Raw genomic sequence first — 19,993 nt, 5'->3', positions numbered from 1 at the left:
CTCTCTCTCTTTCTCTGTCTGTCTGTCTGTCTGTCTCTCACCCACCATTGAAAAAGCTCTAATTCTTCCCTCAGCAGCCCCTATAAAAATGTCTCCCTGTGCTGTGTTTAGGTTTGGGGAAAAAGCATCTTATTGCCTCCAATAGCAGATTTTCTCCAAACCTAACTGAGGTGCAGGACGGGAGAAAGAAGGAGGTCCTGATGGTTTCTCACCACTGTACTATGAAATAATGAAGAAGAAAATTAGTGGAGTGATGGAAGGAACCAAATCTGATTTGGTGAGCCATTCAAAATGTCACCATACTGTTTGCCAGTTCATTCCACCGACTCTGGTGTCCCCCCTCCCCCAGGTGCATTCTGCAAAGTGTTATTGCCACACTCAGTGGCAGATTTAAGTTGATTAGAGCAGGAGCATCAGCTAAGTCTGGTTGGGTACCGGAATAGAAAAGCAATATGAACCAGTTCGAAAGGATTATTTGTCTAAACAAATTCCACCAGGCAGGCACGGACTTTGGTCTTTCAAATGTCAGTGGTGTCCTATGTGAGCCCAAAATTTGGCACCCCCTGCCTCCACTCTGCTCAGTTCACTACGTCATAGTTGTGATGCCCTGCGGCACCTCCTAGGCTTGGTGCCCAGTGCAGTAGAACTGGTTGTTCTCTGCATCAGGCTACAAGACGAAAAGAGAGATAGGATTGCAAGGCTTCCCAGCCATTCCGTGGAAAGACCAACAAAATTGAGCTGCTCCTTTCCTTGAACTCTTTCCATTCCAGCTGGTGTTTACAAGAACTCTGTAATTAAGGAACAGTGCCTGGATTTGTCCCCTACTTCCAATCCCTTTTGTGTTATGTGTTTTAGATTGTAAACTTGAGGGCAAGACTGTCTTATCACTGACATTTGTAAACTGCTCTGGGAGCCTTTTCTGATTGAAGAGCAGGATAACAATGCTATGAATGAATGAATGAATGAATGAATGAATAAATAAATAAATAAATACCTTGGTTTTCACTTGCTACTTTGGCGTACTGTCTATAAATGTGTTCATTTGTAAGGGGATAACTCCATTAGATACTGAAACACCAGAAGGAAAACTTCTGCACACATTTGAGATAGGATTCAATGTGTGTTCTCACTCAACTCCTCTACCAGGTTTTGGAGAGAAATGACGTCCATCCTGTATTGCTGTGGGTTCTATAAGCCCAAATTAGTAGTCACATTGGTCAAGCAGATGCATATAGGAAGCCTGCAAACAGGGCACAAATGCAACAGAACTGTGCTTAATAACAATAACAATAATAATAATTTTATTATTTATACCCCACCCATCTGGCTAGATTTCCCCAGCCACTCTGGGTGGCTTACAGTACATATAAAAACATAGTAAAACCAAGTTATGGGTATTCAAAGGCATACTGCCTCTGACAGTGAAGCGGGAACATAGCCATCATGGCTTGTAGCCATTGGTAGTCATGTCCTCCATAAATTTACCTAATCCTCTTTTGAAGCTATTCAGGTTGATGGCCATCACTGCATCCTGTGGGCTCCTGTCTAAACAGGCACTTTCTCCTATCTGTGCTGAATCTTCCAACATTCAGCTTCATTGGTTGTGCATGAGTTCTAGTGTTAGAAGAGAGGGAGAAAAAGCTTTGCGTGGACAGGCGGAGTCCCCAGATCCCGAGCGGTCCCCCTTGTCATGTGGAATAACGACTCAAGACAACGTGCTATGGGATTAAATTGGCCACAACTTTATTAAATTTCAAATGTGGGTAGACGTTGGCTCAGGCATTGGGCGTTCTCCCTCCCCAGTCCCCAGCCGGGGACCTAGGGAGCATCAGGGTTATCCAGTGTGTGTGGGGGGGATGGGCCAGCTCTGGAGAACATATGTTCAAGCAGAGATAGCCGCCCCCGTTACGCCGCCGCCGCAGGGGAGAGCAATGACGACCTTTCGGCGTACGGTCAAAGCCTCCCTTCAGAAACCCCTTTAACGGGGAACCCTGGTATCGCCGCCGCAAAGAGGAAGATGGACTAAAGGATTCCGCCCAAGGCCTGATACCGCCAAAGTTGTGATGTTTTGCTATGGGAAAGGCGAAACCTGCCAATGCAGGGAAATTCCTTTCCGGCCCTTTAACAGTGACCTTAACGTAGCAGCGCCCGCATACCTGTGAAGAAAAGTTAACCTGCAAAATAAGACATTAACTGAGGGTGGGTAGGGTGGGAGAAGCTCTGGAGCCAAGTGAGGATTCCCAGGTAAGATCCTCCCTCTATTGTGTGGGCAGGTAATCCCTCCCCTACCTGGTCTGGTCTCCTTGGCAACACTTCCCCCAGGTGGGATTGGACAACTGACTGAGGTAGGTGGAGACCTCCAGGTATCTCACCTGAGGGAAGGCAAAGCCAAGCCTATGCTGATGGAGCTGCTCCAGATCTAGGGGCTGCGCGCGTCCACGCAAAGGGTGCCCCCCGTTTTAAGCGGGGAGCGGTCATTCTCCACCCACTTTCTCCAAGCCATGCATCATTTTATAAACGTCCATCATGTAACAAGTTGCCTTGATTTTAAAACAAAACCTTGATTGATATTTCTGTCCTGTGTCTTAAAAAAAAGTTTTGCATTGCTTCCTCATGAACGTTTTTCTATTGGGAAACGTCTATATTCTTTTGAGAGCTTATTAACTAAATTGATGACGACGATGTGCTCTTGCAGAGCATTATCACGTGCAAATATTTCAGTTCAGAAAAAGGAGAGGAGTGATAACCTTCCCAAAGATTTTGTAGAAGCAGCAGTGATTTGAGATAAATATATCGAGTCAATAGCTTCAGCTGGTCTTTTGCTCTCAAGAGGGGGATTTGGCCTGCGTCACCAGCACTGGGACAGATGTCAGTTGGAGGAATTGCAGAGCAGTTCAGTGAAGCAAAGAACAGATAAACTTGGTAGAGAGATGCAGCAACTTTGGTCACAGAAGGTATAAAGGAAACTTTGTCAGTGCTGGCAGATCGTGAAATAGGATCTCTTCCAGAGGACCAGTTTATTTTTTGCGCAAATTTTTCAGGGAAGTTACACAACACCTGCCTTCTATGGAACGGTCATGCTGATTTCTTTGTGAGGTGCTTATATAACATTGCATCAGGCAAATGTTATCACATACTTTCTAGCACATTTTATCACAGAAGTCTGCATTTGTGGGGTGGGGGTTGGGTTTGTTGTGTACGAACTTTAATTGCACAACCTGAATTTGCTGGTATGTGGTTGAATCCCACCTGAAGATAAGCGACAGCCCAGCAGCGCCCTTAAAGGACACTCCTCAATCAAGACTACCCAGGTAAGAACGGCGAGATACAGTAATGAAGCGTACAGATCACTGATTATTATTGCACTAAAGAAAATGTTGATTGGGATTTCCAAATGGTTCATTTCTTTCTTTCTTTAATGCTGCATCGAGGTACATACAATACTTCCTTATTTATTCTTAAAACACTCCTCAAAGTGCCATTTTAAAAATTCCATTTTATTTTGATGTGACATTACACCCCCCTCTCTGGCAAAGTCACAATGGGTTCAGAACACGTGGGAAGGGGTAAAAATTTATGGGTTCTTTTCCTTTATCCTGAGGCAACTGGAATAATCACATGGTTAACATTTTGTAAGATTCCAGGTCTCTTATTTCAGGCATGAGTGTTCAGTGGTAAACTAAATGCAAATTGTGAGGGCAACAAGGGTAAGTTAAAAAAAAAAGAGAGAGAGGTTCAAATCATGATCAATAAGAGGCAACTAAGGTGCAAGAAAAGAGATATTTTGAGTCTCTCTGCCCATATTGGCAATGTCACTGACTGACAGATAATAACTTCACACAGTTATCTAATGTTTCTGCTACTGCAGGTTCTTGATATGTGCCCCAAAGAGGATAATAAAAACCACATTTAAAAATGTGTCCTTTCCTTTCTGACCATGGTGAGAAGGTTGTACAAAAATGTTGAATGGCTTGCTTAGGTCAAGGACGGGGAAACTGTGGCTCTCCAGATGTTGTTGGACTACAACTCCCATCACTCCTAACCATTGTCCATAGTGGCTGTGGGTGATGGGAGTTGGAGTCCAACAATATCTGGAGAGCTACAGGTTCCTCATCCATGGTTGAGGTGGTCATGATACTGGGCTTGGTTGCTTCCGGTTGTCCAGCCCAATCCAATGCTTATTCAGAATTAAGTTCTACTGGGTCAGTAATGGGCCTTATTCCCAATTCATTGTGCATTGGACTGGAACTCTTTGGTCCTGATGCAAAGAACAATGACTTAAACAAGAGACTGTGGGACAATAGCTGTCCATACAGAGCCCCATTTGCTAGCTAACAGCTGATCCAGTATTTCAGACTTGACATTGATGATCCCCTCTAAAAGGCAACAGGGCATATGGACATGGTAAGGAACATAGCTCCATGGTTGAGCATCTATTTTGAAGGTCCCAGGTTCAATCCTTGGCATCTACAGGTAGGGCTGGGAGAGGCCCCTGTATGAAACCTTGGAGAGCCATCATCTGTCACTGTAGAGCAGGGGTCAGCAACCTTTTTCAACTGTGGGCCAGTCCACTGTACCTCAGACCATGTGGTGGGCTGGACTATATTTTGAAGAAAAAAATGAATTCCTATACCCCACAAATAACCCAGAGATGCATTTTAAATAAAAGGACACATTCTACTCATGTAAAAACACGCTTATTCCCGTACTGTCTGTGGGCCGGATTGAGAAGGCTATTGGGCCACATCCGGTCCCCGGGGCTTAGGTTACCTACTCCTGCTGTAGAGCTATATGGATCAGTGATCTGACTCAGTCTAAGGCAGCTTCCTATGTTACACAGCCCAACACTAAGTCCCTCGTCTCATGTGATCATTGCTGTTAGTGTGGAAAACATTGATCATTTGTTCTTTTATTGATCTAACCGGATCACAAAAATGTTGGGAAACTATTTGGGTTATGATATTGACATCATCAAATAGGAAATGATAAGGAACAAGGTATCTGTGAAATCAATCACAGTAAAGATTCAAGACTCTACTCAATATATTCTTTAGGTGGAACTATACGCTGGTAATATTTTCATACATTAATCCCAGTCTGTCTCCAAAATGCAAAAATGTAAAAATGTCTCCAAAATGTAAAAAACCCAAAGACACGTATTTCCGCTTTTTGGGAGATGGTGTTCGTAGGAATTAATTTAATAACTCTGGGTGGCTTCCAACAAAATATTAAAATACAACAATTAACCAATATTAAAAGCTTCCCTAAACAACTCCCCATCACCAGTAACGCTAATTATTTTCCAGGGAATGTGAATAAAATGACCCAAAATTGTACTTTGTCGTCTTTTGTTTTTCTTGTTCCTTTTTTCCCCCTTTTGGATTATGTATTGTGTATTTTTGAATTGTGTATTTCTTTTTTATGTTTTATGTTTAATCTTTTATTGAAACTTTAATAAATATCATTTAAAAAAAAACACAAAATTGTACTTTGTCTGCATGTCTATGTTTGATTCTAGTTTTCATTCTGCTCTGTTGCTTTTCTTTGCTGATTTCTTCTTTGTATGCTGTTGAAGTGTATGCTTTTGTTCGAATAAATAACTTTTAAAAAATAGATAACCATCATCACTGTAGGGGCTATCCTTAGTATACCACTGGCAATAGTTGCATTAAGGGAGGTGACACAGCAACAAGGAAACATCAGTGGCACCTGAAAATACATGCATTACTAGGTTGTTTATGGCAGTCTCCGTGGCTGATTTGAGAGCGACAGTATTCTATGGCGATGTTAACAGGGCTGTTCGGAATAAGGAAAGCAAGTGAATGAATAAAGGATCAGATTTCTGTACAGATGCTGAAAACAAATGTATTTTATAGCTGACTGTAAAACTTTATTAAATCTAGAAATGTGAATAGCACGCTTGCATCCCAAGTTATGGACTATTCCCCCAATGAACCATTCTGCAGCTGACTTACCACACCTCCTAGATTTCCTCCTAGAGCCAGTGTGGTGTAGTGGTTAAGAGCGGTAGTCTCCTAATCTGGGGAACCGGGTTCGCGTCTCCGCTCCTCCACATGCAGCTGCTGGGTGACCTTGGGCCAGTCACACTTCTTTGAAGTCTCTCAGCCCCACTCACCTCACAGAGTGATTGTTGTGGGGGAGGAAGGGAAAGGAGAATGTTAGCCGCTTTGAGACTCTTTAAAGGGAGTGAAAGGCGGGATATCAAATCCAAACTCTTCTTCTCTTCTTCTTCTTCTTCTTTCTTGAATTGCTGAATACCAATTGATTAACTGCAGAGTGAAATATCTTATTTTATATTTTTAGAATGTGAATCCTCGGGAAACTTCAGATGTTAACATCTAGTTTGTGGATGTGTTGTTTTTTCATTGCTGTATTCGAAAATAACCCTCATTGTTGACACTGTTCCTTATTTTTGTACAATGGCAGGTTGTTCTAATTCTGCGTTGTAATCGACCGTCTCCTCTGACTGCATGGCGAACAGGAACAATGTGTCTGAATTCGTCTTCTTGGGACTCACCGCAGATCAGGACTTACAAAAAGCCTGTTTTGCGCTCTTTCTGGTCCTCTACGCAGCAATATTAACGGGGAATGTACTTATCATTGCCACCGTCAAGAGCAGCTCCCGTCTGAACTCTCCCATGTATTTCTTCCTGAGTTACCTCTCCTTTGTAGATATTGGCTACTCATCTGCTACTGCCCCCAAACTGATTGCAGACTTCCTTGTTGAGAAGAAAATCATCTCCTTTGCTGGCTGCATGACACAGCTCTTTGTGTTCCACTTCTTTGGTGTCACTGAAATCTTCCTCCTTACAGTGATGGCGTATGACCGGTACATAGCTATCTGCAAGCCCCTCCATTACACAACTATTATGAGCAAAAGTGTATGCAATTGGACGATGAGGGCATTATGGCTGGGAGCATTTGCACATTCGATGGTACAGACTCTCCTCACCTTACATCTCCCCTTCTGTGGGCCCAATGAAATTGACCATTATTTTTGTGATGTCCACCCTCTATTGAAATTGGCCTGTACTGATACTCATATTGTTGCGTATGTTGTCATTGTCAATAGTGGCATGGTTTCTCTAGTCAGTTTTGTTCTCCTGACAATTTCATATATCATTATCCTAGTCACTCTGAGAACTCGTTCTTCTGAAGGGCGCCTCAAAGCCCTCTCCACCTGTGGCTCTCACATCACGGTAGTGATTTTATTTTTTGTGCCTTGCATCTTCATCTACCTGAGGCCTTCTACCACGTTCTCAGAGGACAAGGGAGTGGCCGTGTTCTACACCATTATCACCCCTATGCTCAACCCTTTGATTTACACCTTGAGAAATGAAGAGGTGAAAAATGCAATGAGAAAATTATGGAGCAAGAAAAAAGTACTTTGGGGTGGTTAATTAAAAAGCGTGAAATAAGATTATGACTTTTACAGGGCTCAGCCATTAGATCTGAATCTGGAGAGGAATGGTTCCCTCCTGATATGGTTTCATTTTTTATATTTTAGTAAAGGAAGGACTCATACATTTGTGTTCTTGCTTAGTGTTCTTTTCTATGCAAATAAATATGATTATACTCAGAGCAGGCCACCAGGATAAAGTATATTATGAACCGCTTTGAGTTTTTTTAAACAATCAATCAGTATATGATTTTTATGGAATAAAATAAACAAATAAATATTATATTTGTTAGTACCTAAAAATAGGGTTGGCATATTTCAAAAAGTAAAAACCAGAAAGTTGTTCAGTTTTTTTTAATGAAAGGGAAACCACCAAAATTGTTGAGCTTTATAAAGGAAAACCTGAAAGCTGTTGAACTTTTTTTTTTTTTTTTAAAGGAAAACACCAAGAAAACTGAAGATCCAGGACAAACCACTGCCTTCTGGGAATTCCCCCCAGACATCACTTCTGCCTTTGAAATCCCAGTAATGTCCGGGACATATGGCAGCCCAACCTAAATGCTTTCATGGAAAGAGGTGTGGCGTTGAAATGACAAGAGGCTTTATTGCCTCATCTGCAGAGGGAAAGTGACTTTTATGTTAGGACACTACAGTCTTTTGCAGAGAGTTAATTTTTTTAAATTAAAAAAACCCTAAAAACTAAAAGGAACTTTTGTTGAAAATGCTTGCTCAGGAGCTGCTTGGGTTGGTGGTGGGGAGGGGAAGGTGGAAAGGAGGGCAGGGCACTGCAATAAGGGCACTGTTTTGTTTTAAATTGCCCTTTTCTCCAGGCACCAGGGAAGAGTATGAAGGGTGAACTTTGGGATGTCAACTAGGAACAAAACAACGTAAGAAGAAGTCTGCTGAAGAGGCCCATCTAGTCTGGCCTTCTGGTCTCTCAGTGGCCATCCAGATGCCAGTACTCTCTCTGGTATTCAGAGGCATTCTACCTCCAACAGAGGAGCTAGAACATAACCACCATGGCTACTAGCCATCAATAGCCTTATGACCCATGAATCTGTCTTCTCCTCTTTTAATGACATCCAAGTTGGTGACCACCATTACTTCTTGTCTTTGTCCATGGAGTTTTCTTGGCAGGGATACTGGAGTGGCTTGCCGGTTCCTGCTCCAGGTGGATCACGTTTGGTCAAAACTCTCCACTATGACCTGTCCATCTTGGGTGCCCTGCTTGGCATAGTTCATAGCTTCTCTGAGTTATGCAAGCCCCTTCGCCATGGCAAGGCAGTGATCCATGAAGGGGTTCCACTGCGGGATTCCACTGTGGGAGGCAGTGGAAGACAGGAGTGCCTGGCGTGCTCTGTTCCATGGGGTCATGAAGAGTCGGACACGACTAAACGACTAAACAACAACAATTACTTCTTGTGAGAGATTTCCAGAATTTAACTATGAGCCATATGAAGAAGTAGTTCCTTTTTTCTGTCCTGAATCTTCCAACATCCAGCTTCAATGGATCTCCCCCGCTTTCTAATATTATGAGAGGAGAAATTCTCCCTTAACAACCTTCTCCACACCATGAATATGGTTATACACTTCTGCTATATCCCCCATTACTCACCATTCCTGTAGATTACTAAGTCAGAGTATGTGATATTTATTCCTGATTAATTTTATGAGCTGCTTAACCTGTCCTTTAACACAAGGTCCCAGGGCAGCTTGCAACAATAGAATATGCAATTATAAAATAAATAAAATAGCTGCAACCATAAAAAGAAGAGTGTAGAAAACGGAACTAGATGGAACAATGGTCAGATTCGGTAAAAGGCAGGTTCCTATGTTCCTATATTGGCTTTACTGGGCTTGCATGAGGAGACAGGGGCATCTGAGGAAAAAGCTAGCCTGATCCAGTTTAGCCCAGCAGAAGATCAGGATGTTGAGGGTGGAAATTGATACCTATGCAACCCATACTCCCTCTAGTTCAGCTAGGGGCCACATGCAAGGAGAAGAAGATGCCCCTATGTGTAGCTGAACGAGGAAACACATTTGCTAACAGATGCTGTGAATGCAGACTGATCCACTGCTGGGGCTGTGCACTCTTCAAAGAGTAACAATTGGGCCAATCAAATGTTTAAGAAGTGGGCTGGTGGGCTAAAACATTTCCCACTCTTCCTTTCTCTCTGAACAGATGTTTGGCAGAATGACTGCCTTTTGCAGAAGGCCCCATATAGATGCAGCCCTGGCTGCTGTGTCGCTACAGAATAGGAGTGGGGCCATTGTTCTGTACCTCTTGATTTTATGAAACCACAGACAATTGAGGAATAGTAGAATGCAGTTGAGGATCCTGGAACAATTCAGGAAAAGTTGTGGATGCATCCCCCTTGGGCATAATTAAAAGCTGCAGATAAGGAGTAGCTAAACTGTGATGTGACATCAGATTTGGCAAAAGTTCCACAAAGCAAATAGTTATATATCCTTTGGAGGAACTAACTTTGCTTCCCAGGAAGAGACTGGAAGAGCTTAATTGTTGATGAAAGGAGTAGTTGTGTTTGGAACCCTTATTTATACTTGACCTTAAATATTTCAAACACAGTTTAGTGCAAGAAGATTCATAGAAGAGAACACTGGCAGATGCAATAAGATGATTTCTTCTTACATCATTCTGTTGAGTACAAGAAGAAGCTGAAGATAATATGTGGTCAGGTGGCACAGCTTTTCATTCTTGGGTTGAAAGCATCAGTGTTTTTTAGACTTTAAAGCATCCTGTGATAACGAAGCTCTAATGTTGCAGGTGGTTTAAATGCCATGAACTCCAGAGTTGCTCAGCCAGCAACAATAAAATGAACTAGGCTTCAAAGCAATAAGATAAGCATAATTAATTGCTTCCTCCTGCAAAATATTGACAATTGTCATAGATTTCATGAAGGACATGAGACCTACTCTTCAGTAAGCACTTCAGCTTGCTGGGCAAAGCAGTTGGTTGGAGTGCTACTTCATTTCTAGATCTACTTGCAGGGAAAGTTTCTCAGCTTAGTGATGGAAAAGCTCTGTTTAGAAGCACAGGCAGATGTAGGGCAGCACGACTGGTTCTCACACTGGGTGCCAAGCTTAAGGGGCACTGCAGGGCATTGCAACTATGATGCAGTGAATTGAACAGAATGGAAAATGAGAGGTTGTAGTGTTGCAGGAGAGTGGGAAAAATGCATAAATACTATGTTCACTGTAGTGGATATCAGCCTCCACAGTATGTTCTGGATCTCAACTACTCAATAACAGTAGAAGAGCAAATTTATTTATTCTCATTGCAGGTGATCTAGTCACAGATGAGGAGTTCAGGTGATGCAGAACATAAACAATGTGACAGAGTTCATCTTCTTTGGCCTCACCCAAAATGAAGACCTGGAGAAAGTATGTTTTGTGCTCTTCCTCTTCCTCTATTTAGTCATCATGCTGGGAAACCTCCTCATAGTTGTCACTATCGTCTTCAGCTCCTGCCTGAATTCTCCCATGTATTATTTCCTAGGCGTCATAATTACAAAAGTCATAAACAATAAATAAACCACATCAAAAAAAGACACAACCAAAAAGAAATCGATTTCCACATAAATCAAAATCTAAAACTAAGAATACAGCACTAATATCACAGTTTAAAATGACATAGGTAAAAAATAACAGAAATTTTAAAAAACCAACAAAAAAACACTGGAGTCCTCTTTGCCCGGCAGCAGCAGTCCTTTATGGAGCCCGTCAAGCCCCGCCCTAGACCAAGTGGTGAGTGGCAGGACTGGAGCCCTCAGGCACTTAGCAGGGGAATCCTCCTGGGCAGCAGCAGCAGCAGCCAATCAAGTTAACTGAGCGGCTGTTCGTGTACTGCCCACTTTCAGGTTGGTTGTGGAGGTGCCTTGGCCATTAGGTGGTGACTAAGTAAATGGGGATTGGAGAGGAGGTTTGGATAGGGAGTTTGCATGCTAGCCAGAGGCAGTTGACAGGTCCAGTTATGGTTAGTGATGCAGCAATAAAACTGCTAGCAGAATTGCAAAGCCAAACAGGGTCCGGTCTGGTTTCAACTTCGCTGGGGGACCATGTGTTGAGATTCCTGCATCGCAGAGGATTGGACTTAAGTGACCCTTGTGGTGCCTTCCATCTCTACTAATATGTGCTTCTAAGTTGGATGTGGGAGTGTGTTTGGGTGGTTCTTGCTAATGAGCACATATACAGTAATGGCAGCCTAAACTTGTGTTTAGTAAAGTGATTCCAGTTTACCCCAGCAGAAGATCAGGAAGTTGAGGGAGGCATTATATAAATATGCAGTCCATAGTCACTCCAATCCAGCCAGGGACCAAATGCAAAGAGAAGCAGATGCCCCGTATGTACCCAAAGCAGAATGAGGAAATGCATTTTTTCAGCGTCGTCGTCCCCCCCCCCCCCGGAAGTGCTGTGCATGTAGATGCTGGATTAGGCCAATCATATGTTTAGAAAGTCATCTGGTGGGTTAAACTATTCCCCACTCTTCTGTCCTCTCTGAACAGATGTTTGGCAGAATCATTGCTTTTTGAAGAAGGCTCTGAATAGATGCAGCCCTGGCCACTATGTGGCTACAAAGTTGGAGTGGGGCCAGCCATTGTTCTTAACCTCATTTATGAATCACAGACAATCCTGGAACAATTCAGAAAAGTTGTGGATGCATCCCCCTTGGGGCCTAATTAAAAGCTGCAGATAAAGTAGTAGTTACATTGTGATATGACATCAACTTTGGCAAGAAGTCCACAAAGCTAATAGTTATGTATCCTTTGGAGGAAATAATTTGGCCTCCCAGGACAAGACTGCTGGTGGAGCTTAATTGTTGCTGAAAGGAGTGGTTGGTCTCCAGGTGTTTGGAACCAAGTATGTATGCTTGAGATGATTGTAAGATGCAGTAATATACATGTAATTCCTTCTTACAGCTTCCTGTTTAGTGCAAGAAGAAGCTGAGTTTCATACATGGTCAGGTGGCACAGCTTTTCTTCCTTGGGTTGAAAACACAAATGTTTAAACTCAAGAATCCTGTGGTACTGAAGGTTGGTAAAGAAGCTCTAACCTTGTAGATGATGTAAATGTCATGAACTTCACCATTGCTCTAGTGCAGGCTTGCAGCAATAAAATGAATTCATCTTGAAATCAACAGGGTAAGCGTACTTAATTGCTTCTCACCTCTGATTTCCAAGTTGTGCACTCATTACAGTACAAATGAAAATAAAGGCTGTTTCTGCAGCCTTGACTCAAAACAGAACATATTTGTTTGCTTGCTTATCAATCTGAGAACTAATGAATACTGTTGTGCTGAATTTGCACATCTTTGCATTTAAATTTTTCAGGGAGGTAACACAGAAAAAATATTGGGGAGAGTTTCTGGTTAGGAAGCCACTTCTGGGTTTGAATACAGGAAAGTGGGGAAGTTTGTGAGGTTTCACATGTCTTAGGGTACCTCCATATGACCGGTTTATGATGCATACTAGGGTTGCCATGTGTCCTCTTTTTCCAGGACACGTCCTCTTTTTCAGGAGTAAAATTTCTGTCCAGGTGGATTTTTTAAAAAAAATTGCCAAAATGTCTCTGGCTATACTTTCTGGATGAGATATAGACATAACTGGTGGCTGAAGACTTGCTTTCCTCTTCTCTTCTCCTGCCCCCCTCAGCAATATATTATAGCTTCTATAGCCTACATATAGTAGCGTTATTAAAAATGAGAGTTGTCACAGTGACCTCTTTTTTGCTCCTCAGAATATGGCAACCCTAAATATACTGATTTATTTGTAGGGAGCATTCATCCTGATTTGCTTTTGGAGTGTTTATATGCCTTTCCATTAATTCATTCATTCTACACCCTTCATGCATATCTCCATCAGCTTGCAGAAACACAACAAAACAGGAAATTTAGGTTTGTGCAATTAAAGTGAATTAAACATTCTGTTGCCCTAGTGCAAAGAACCTGCTTTTAAAAAAGCATCAGACTTTCTGTGGTATGGAAAGTGATGGGTAAACCCATTGAAAAGTGTGGAATGAACAAATGACTAAAGGGATGATGTGTCGAAACAAATCATGATGGATGCACTGTAAAGCCCTGCCATAATCTAAGGGCTTGCCCACACTTCTGCTTGCCCATGCCTAGAAAGCAAGGGACTGAGTGGTTTTCTGCTTGTCCCATGCTTTCCAGTTACAGGACTGAGTGCTTTTGCCTTTGCCTTGTCACTTTCCTCTGGAAAAATCACTCTTTAGCACTAAATCAGAGCAAATGTTAATCTGGAGAAAACTCGATTTACGTTTTCTCTGATTTGGCAGTAAACAGCAGGTTTTCCTGGGGGGAAACAGCAGAGCAAGCAGAAGTGTGGATGAGCCCTAACTTCTGTGTCAGTTTTGTACAAGCAAATTGGATTTGTTGCACTATGGTGACAGAGCACTTTAATCCACTTTGTGGAATTGTGGAAACCTGAATTTCTGGGTATGCACTTGAATCCTTCCTGTAAAATACTGACAGTCTGGAGGCACCCTTAAGAGATTTCATGAAAGCCGTGGAACTTACTCTTGAGTAAGCGCTCCGGCTTGCTGGGTGGGGTGCTTACTCCCTTGCAGATCAACTTGCAGGAAAGGTTTCTTAGCTTATTCACAGAAAAGCTTTGTTAGAAGGCACTCCATTAAGCAGAATTGTATATAAATTTGAGAGCTTTTTCAAGCATTTCTTCTACTCCAAGACAAAGAGAACCAGAATTTATAGAAGGCTTTGCCATGGAATTCTACTCAATATTGATCCAGAGTAGATTCCAATGTATAGTTAGCAGAGTAACAACTTAAACACGTTGCAGGATTCCCAAAAAATAGACCAGAGGCAATTGTATTTCATCTAGCAGAGCTTTACTGCTATTGAAGGCAAATGAGCATAATGGTCACAAATCCAATACATTCAGGATTGGCACCATCCATAAGAATTCCAGTTGCAGCAGACTTAACTTAAACTTACAATAACTTATAATAAGTCTGAACCTTAACACTAAGCATACTATGTACAGAACACCACACCAGACGGAAAAGAGATAGAAGGAGAGAGGGAAACCCAGGCTCCTTCTGGCCTCTTATTATAGTCAGCGTGACCCTGAAGAATAGATAACAGAACCAATTTAAGCCAGCTGTACTCAGCTTCTCTGAAGGAACGACCCAAACACCATGAACCTTCTGCTTGTTTCTTTCACACAGAGAAGCTTCCAGAACCCTCTTGAATTAATTAGAATAGGAAAGATCAATACTTTCTGCACTAAGAAATGCAAACTGACCGGCTTTTCTATAAATCACCTACAGAATGCCACTGATTATCTCAGCAGAAAAAATGGGTTAGTAATAGCTGTTTTGGGGGTGAGTGGGGACACACACACACACACACACACACACACACACACTATAGTTGATGTCAGGCTTGCCATGCAATATATTTCTGGATTTCAACTACTCATTAACACCAGATGTTACAGAGCAAACTCATTTCTTCTCATTGCAGGTGATGCAGAACATAAACAACGTGACAGAGTTCATCTTCTTTGGCCTCACCCAAAATGAACAGATTGAGAAAATATGTTTTGTGCTCTTTCTCTTCTTATATTTGGTCATTGTGTTGGGAAATCTCCTCATCATTGTCACTATCTTCTTCAGCTCCCGTTTGAATTCTCCCATGTATTTTTTCCTCAGCTACTTATCTTTCGTAGACATATGTTACTCTTCTGTTACAGCCCCCAAAATGATTGCGGGCTTCCTTGTCAAAAAGAAAACCATTTCCTTCGTTGGCTGCATGACACAGCTCTTTGGGGTCCATTTCTTTGGCTGCACTGAGAGCTTCATCCTCACAGTGATGGCATATGACAGGTACATTGCAATCTGCAAACCTCTCCACTATACCACCATTATGACCAGGCGGGTTTGTGGGCAGCTGGTGGCAGCCTCGTGGGTTGGGGGGCTCATGCACTCATTGCTGGAGACAATTGCCACCAACCAACTTCCGTTTTGTGGACCCAATGAGATTGATCATTATTTCTGTGATGTCCACCCTTTAGTAAGATTGGCTTGCACAGATACCTACATTATTGGTGTCATTGTGGTTTCTAATAGTGGAGTCATTGCTCTGAGCTCCTTTATCACCTTGGTTTCATCATACATTGCCATCTTGGTCTCCTTGAGGTCTCGCTCTTCTGAAGGGCGTCTCAAGGCTCTATCTACCTGTGCTTCCCACGTCACGGTAGTCATTTTATTTTTTGGCCCATGCACCTTTATGTACATACGTCCTTCCAGTAACTTCTCAGAAGACAAGACTGTGGCTGTGCTTTATACTGTGATCACACCAATGCTCAACCCATTGATCTACACACTACGAAATGAGGAGATGAAGAAGGCCATGAAAAAATTGTGGAGCCAAAAAGCGATTTCAAGACGGAGAAGAAGAATGTGACATTTATATATTTTTTCATTTAAGCCATGTGAGTTGCAATGATTAAAATAAGCAGTGGATATTGTGCTTTAGGGAAGGGCCGAGTAGAAGGTAGATTGGAATCTAGTCATAGTTTTGCAGTAGACCAGCAAGAATTTCTGATTCCCAAATTTGTAGTAATAGCAACAACAAAAATGCTCCCTCTTATTCCCAAATTATGATATTAAAGATGCTGATTGAAGTAACTCAGATGTCAATTTGTGCTTAGATATGCGATCATCTCAATTAGCGCTGCCCCCTGAGCTGCTGCTTTGTATCTAGCAGCCATTTGCAGATATTGGGCTCCATTGTAGTGCAGTCGCTAGAGTGTTGGACTAGGACCTGGGAGATGAGGTCACTGTCTCCCAGCCTATTCTGGGTGGTTGTAAGAATAAAATCAGGAGGAGGGAAGAACCACACATAGCACTTTGAGTTCTTTGGAAAGGTGGGATAGAAATGTAATCAATTTTTAAAAAGTAAAAACAAAGTAAATCTCCCCAGCCTTAAGTCTGTCCACCCTTCTTTGTAGAATGACCTCTACAGGGTTGTATTGATCTGAATATGTTTTGATAGTTAAAATCTTTTCACTGCAGTTTATTGAAGTTTTATTCCATAAAAATGACATCAATAACAACAAAGGATGATGAAGCACATTTTTGCTTATGTTGTAAATCAGCAGCAGTTTCTATGATTATCAGTATATTCAATATAATTTTCCTTATTCCAACAAGAGACTTCAGAGAGTTCTACGGGTGGCAGGAGTTTGGGATTTATTGGGATTATCTTTTGTCCATAGAAAAAATTCCTGCCATTGACCTTAAAAGCCATCTTTCTTGTCTAGTCGCTTTAATTTATGTTGTTTAATTTATCTAACAAATCAATATGCCAAATCGTATCTATTGATCCTCACTCATCTGATTTCCAATTAGTGTTACCACTAGTCTGGCTGCTGCCAGAATAAGCGACATCATGACTTTGTGAGGGAGATCCATGTTTTCCCCATCAAAGATGGTTAAAAGTTCCAGGGAGAGTTCTGTCTCAATATGGTGACCTGCCATTTTGCTACATTCTAGAAAAATGTTTCCTAATGTTTGTGTATCGCCTCTCAACTTCACCATGTATGCAGGGAAGAGCCTATGCCTTTACATTCTTTTCTCCAAAAGTAAGGGATCACAGCAGCATATATGCAGCTTATTTTGGGTGTGTGGTACCAATATAAAACTTTAAGTGGACTTTTCCTAATTCTTGCTGAAACTGATATTACTGTTTTCTTCTTCTTCCATTTTTGTACAAAGTTTTCATACTTAGAGTATGACCTGAATTCCCCTCCCCATATTATCTTTAGTGTACTGAGATTATATTGCTTTGCATTTTGTGTTAACCAATACATTTCTGATACTAAACCCTTAACTTGGTTCCTAAATTCAGGAATCATAATTTCTCCTTTTGTTAACAATCTTATTGCCTGTGCCTCCACAGTAGGCATAGCACTAAAATATAATATTTGATTAATGTTGTGCCAAGAATGTTTAATTTTTAGAAGCTGTTATTTTATTTGTTGTCTTGTTTTCAATCTGGTTCCTCAATATAAATATTTAATGCTGTAGAAATATTTCCCCGCATTCATTAAATTAAATTAATTTATTTTTGCAATAAAAAAGTGTGTGACAACCTAATGACTCAAGGTTAATGGTGAAACACCTGAAGTCCACTTTTTGGCATATTTAATCCACTACAGAAGCATTACCTGGTGCTACCCAATAGTGGGAAAATCTTTCAGGACAGCATCTATAGCAATTAACTTAAATGCAGTATACCTACATACTGCCTTGCTAAATCAAGATCAATGCATTTCCCCCCAAAATTGCTATTCCCCCCATTTTATTCAAAGACATTGGAAATATACAGACATTCATACATCCAACTTTTTTATTTTTTACAGATCTCCTTCATTTGCTCAGTATGTTCAATAGTAACTGTTGATAAGTAACTTCACTCCCTTCCTCACTTCCACATCTTATGGTTCTTTATGGTTCAAAGAAGTCACCCCTTCAAAGAGAAGATGCCTTCAAATGGAGGGCTATTCTCTGCAATGAAGGACACATGGCCATTGTGGCTGATAGAACTCGAAATGCCTCCTTGAAATTTGTATCCTATGGTATCCCATGCTAGTGCAGCTCAGAGTAGACCTATTGAAGTTAATGGGCCTAACTTGGGACCATTAATTTCAATGGGTCTGCTCCGAGTACAGCTTGGTTGAATACAAACCTATGCATTTAAAAAGTTGAGTTGTTTCTCTAATGACTCATTTTCCACTGGAAGGCATCTCAATGCTCCTGGGAGCTTATTAAGCATCTTAGTGATTTGCTAAGAGGGCTTGATCAAAGCCACATGCTTCTAGGTTCTTAGAGCACAACAGTGTGCATGTGTGCATGTGTAAGAGACAGAGAGACAGAGACAGTCAGAGAACGAGAGGGCCCCGTACAAACTTGGTCTCCGGCTGCATTGCATCTAAGGAAGGCCATCCAGGTAATAAATGAAGGGCTGCAACAATTGATTTAAGTGTGTAGATTGCTGATTAAAGCAAAAAAATAAAATAAAATGCCCGTTAGGACTCAAAGTTTTGTTCCCCCTGTTATTCTAATTTTATATATAGCCTGTCTTGTTAGCCATAAGGGCAAGGGAAGGTAACAGCATTTCCCCATCTCATTTATTCTCGCAAAATCCCTGTAAGAGAAATATTCATTAATTGCTTTGAAGAAAGCAAGCTAAAAAGCAGTATATAAATTTGGGAAATGATCAAATTATTATTCCTATTTTACTGCCGACAATATTTATTTCCTTGTGGAAAGCGAGTACAGATTTTTTTATACATCCCAACAGAACCAAGTTAACATAGGGCCCAGTAAAAGGAGTGTATGAATGACATTCCACTGGTTCCGTCTCCCCAGGCAAGGCTCTGTTGGAGGTTTTGTTAGGCATGTTTGTATCTAGTGCTTTTTTTTTTTAAAAAAAAAAAGAATAAAAGGTGCTGGTACTCACCATGAAGTTGTTAAAGTAAGTTCTACACTTTCAACATTGGGTGGGGGGGTGCCGGTACTGCATGCCCTTCAGTACCCCCACCGCTTGCACCCTAAAAGTTACTTTTCTTCAAAGATACAGTAGGGGTCGTTTCCTTGTCACTGCAATACAATGAACCTGTTGGATTTTGGGATGACACATTCAGCTCTTTGAAGGAACAGAACTTCCATTAGGAAAAACGGTGACATTCCATCGGGGTGAGAATGCTGCCATGTTGCTTTTTTTGTGTTGCCCTCTTGCTATTGTGGGAAAAGGTGGGAGGGTTTTGCCTGTGGATGGTTGTGGGCAAAAACTTCAAATGTGATTAATGTTAAATCCATGTCCCCTCCACCCTTTTGTAGGGTTCCTGTCTTTGAAACAGCTGCATGCCAGTAAAAATGTGCAACTGGTTTGGATTTTCTGGTGATGTACCAAGTGTTAGATACAGCACATTATGTCACACCATGCACAACATGCCCCTATGATAAATTTCACTGATGTGCATGTCCCCAAATTCCTATATACTATAAGACCCTGATACAAAGAAGAACTTTTAATTTGATCTTGTAATGCAGGTTTCATAACTTGAGAAACGGGATGTCCTTTCTGATGGCATAAGTTTGTCAAACATTAGTCATGAAAGATCTTTTAATTAAAGGCACAAAGCTTCTATCTATAAAAATATGATTCCAATGCCAGTTAATTCTAGGCAAAGTCCTCGGAATGCATTCAAAGAGATTGTTTGTTGCCCTGGTCACATTCTCCCCATAACTAGTCAGCACTCCCCATAACAGTGCACAGTCCATTGTACACTGGAGATTTTAGGGACCAACTGCATGTGAGATGAAAAACACCACTCAGAAGCACATCAGACATTTGAACATTTTAATAGTATGTGTGCCCCCAATCCACATTTTTCACTGGGACCACAATGCATAGGGAGCTGAAGTTTAACCCTTCTCTACCCAGCTGTGAGCCATCCTGGTATTAGGAAAAAAGCTCTGATAGATGCTAATGGGAACTTTCTCACTAAG

The 19,993-nt window shown here is 41.5% G+C and overlaps 2 protein-coding genes across 2 annotated transcripts; both read left to right on the top strand.

Moving 5' to 3' along the window:
* Nucleotides 1-3,263: 3,263 nt before the first annotated feature.
* On the top strand, nt 3,264-7,421 carry LOC308471551 (olfactory receptor 4S2-like; the record flags this gene model as incomplete). Its single annotated transcript, XM_080995635.1, has 2 exons — nt 3,264-3,311; nt 6,448-7,421. Exon 2 carries the CDS (start codon nt 6,492-6,494, stop codon nt 7,419-7,421), a length of 930 nt encoding a protein of 309 aa, XP_080851761.1. The 5' UTR covers nt 3,264-3,311; nt 6,448-6,491.
* A 7,521-nt stretch (nt 7,422-14,942) lies between these two features.
* Nucleotides 14,943-15,881, top strand: LOC308463272 (olfactory receptor 4S2-like; the record flags this gene model as incomplete). The annotated part of the gene is made up of 1 exon (XM_080981517.1): nt 14,943-15,881. The coding sequence occupies one exon, from the start codon at nt 14,943-14,945 to the stop codon at nt 15,879-15,881; it is 939 nt and encodes a 312-aa protein (XP_080837643.1).
* Between the last annotated feature and the right edge of the window lie 4,112 nt (nt 15,882-19,993).

The sequence above is a fragment of the Podarcis pityusensis genome (assembly GCF_964106645.2).
Source record: "Podarcis pityusensis genome assembly, chromosome: 1".
In the NCBI taxonomy this organism is placed as follows: Eukaryota; Metazoa; Chordata; class Lepidosauria; order Squamata; family Lacertidae; genus Podarcis; species Podarcis pityusensis.
Note: the sequence above shows the minus strand (reverse complement) of the source record. Positions and strands in the feature narration are given on the sequence as shown.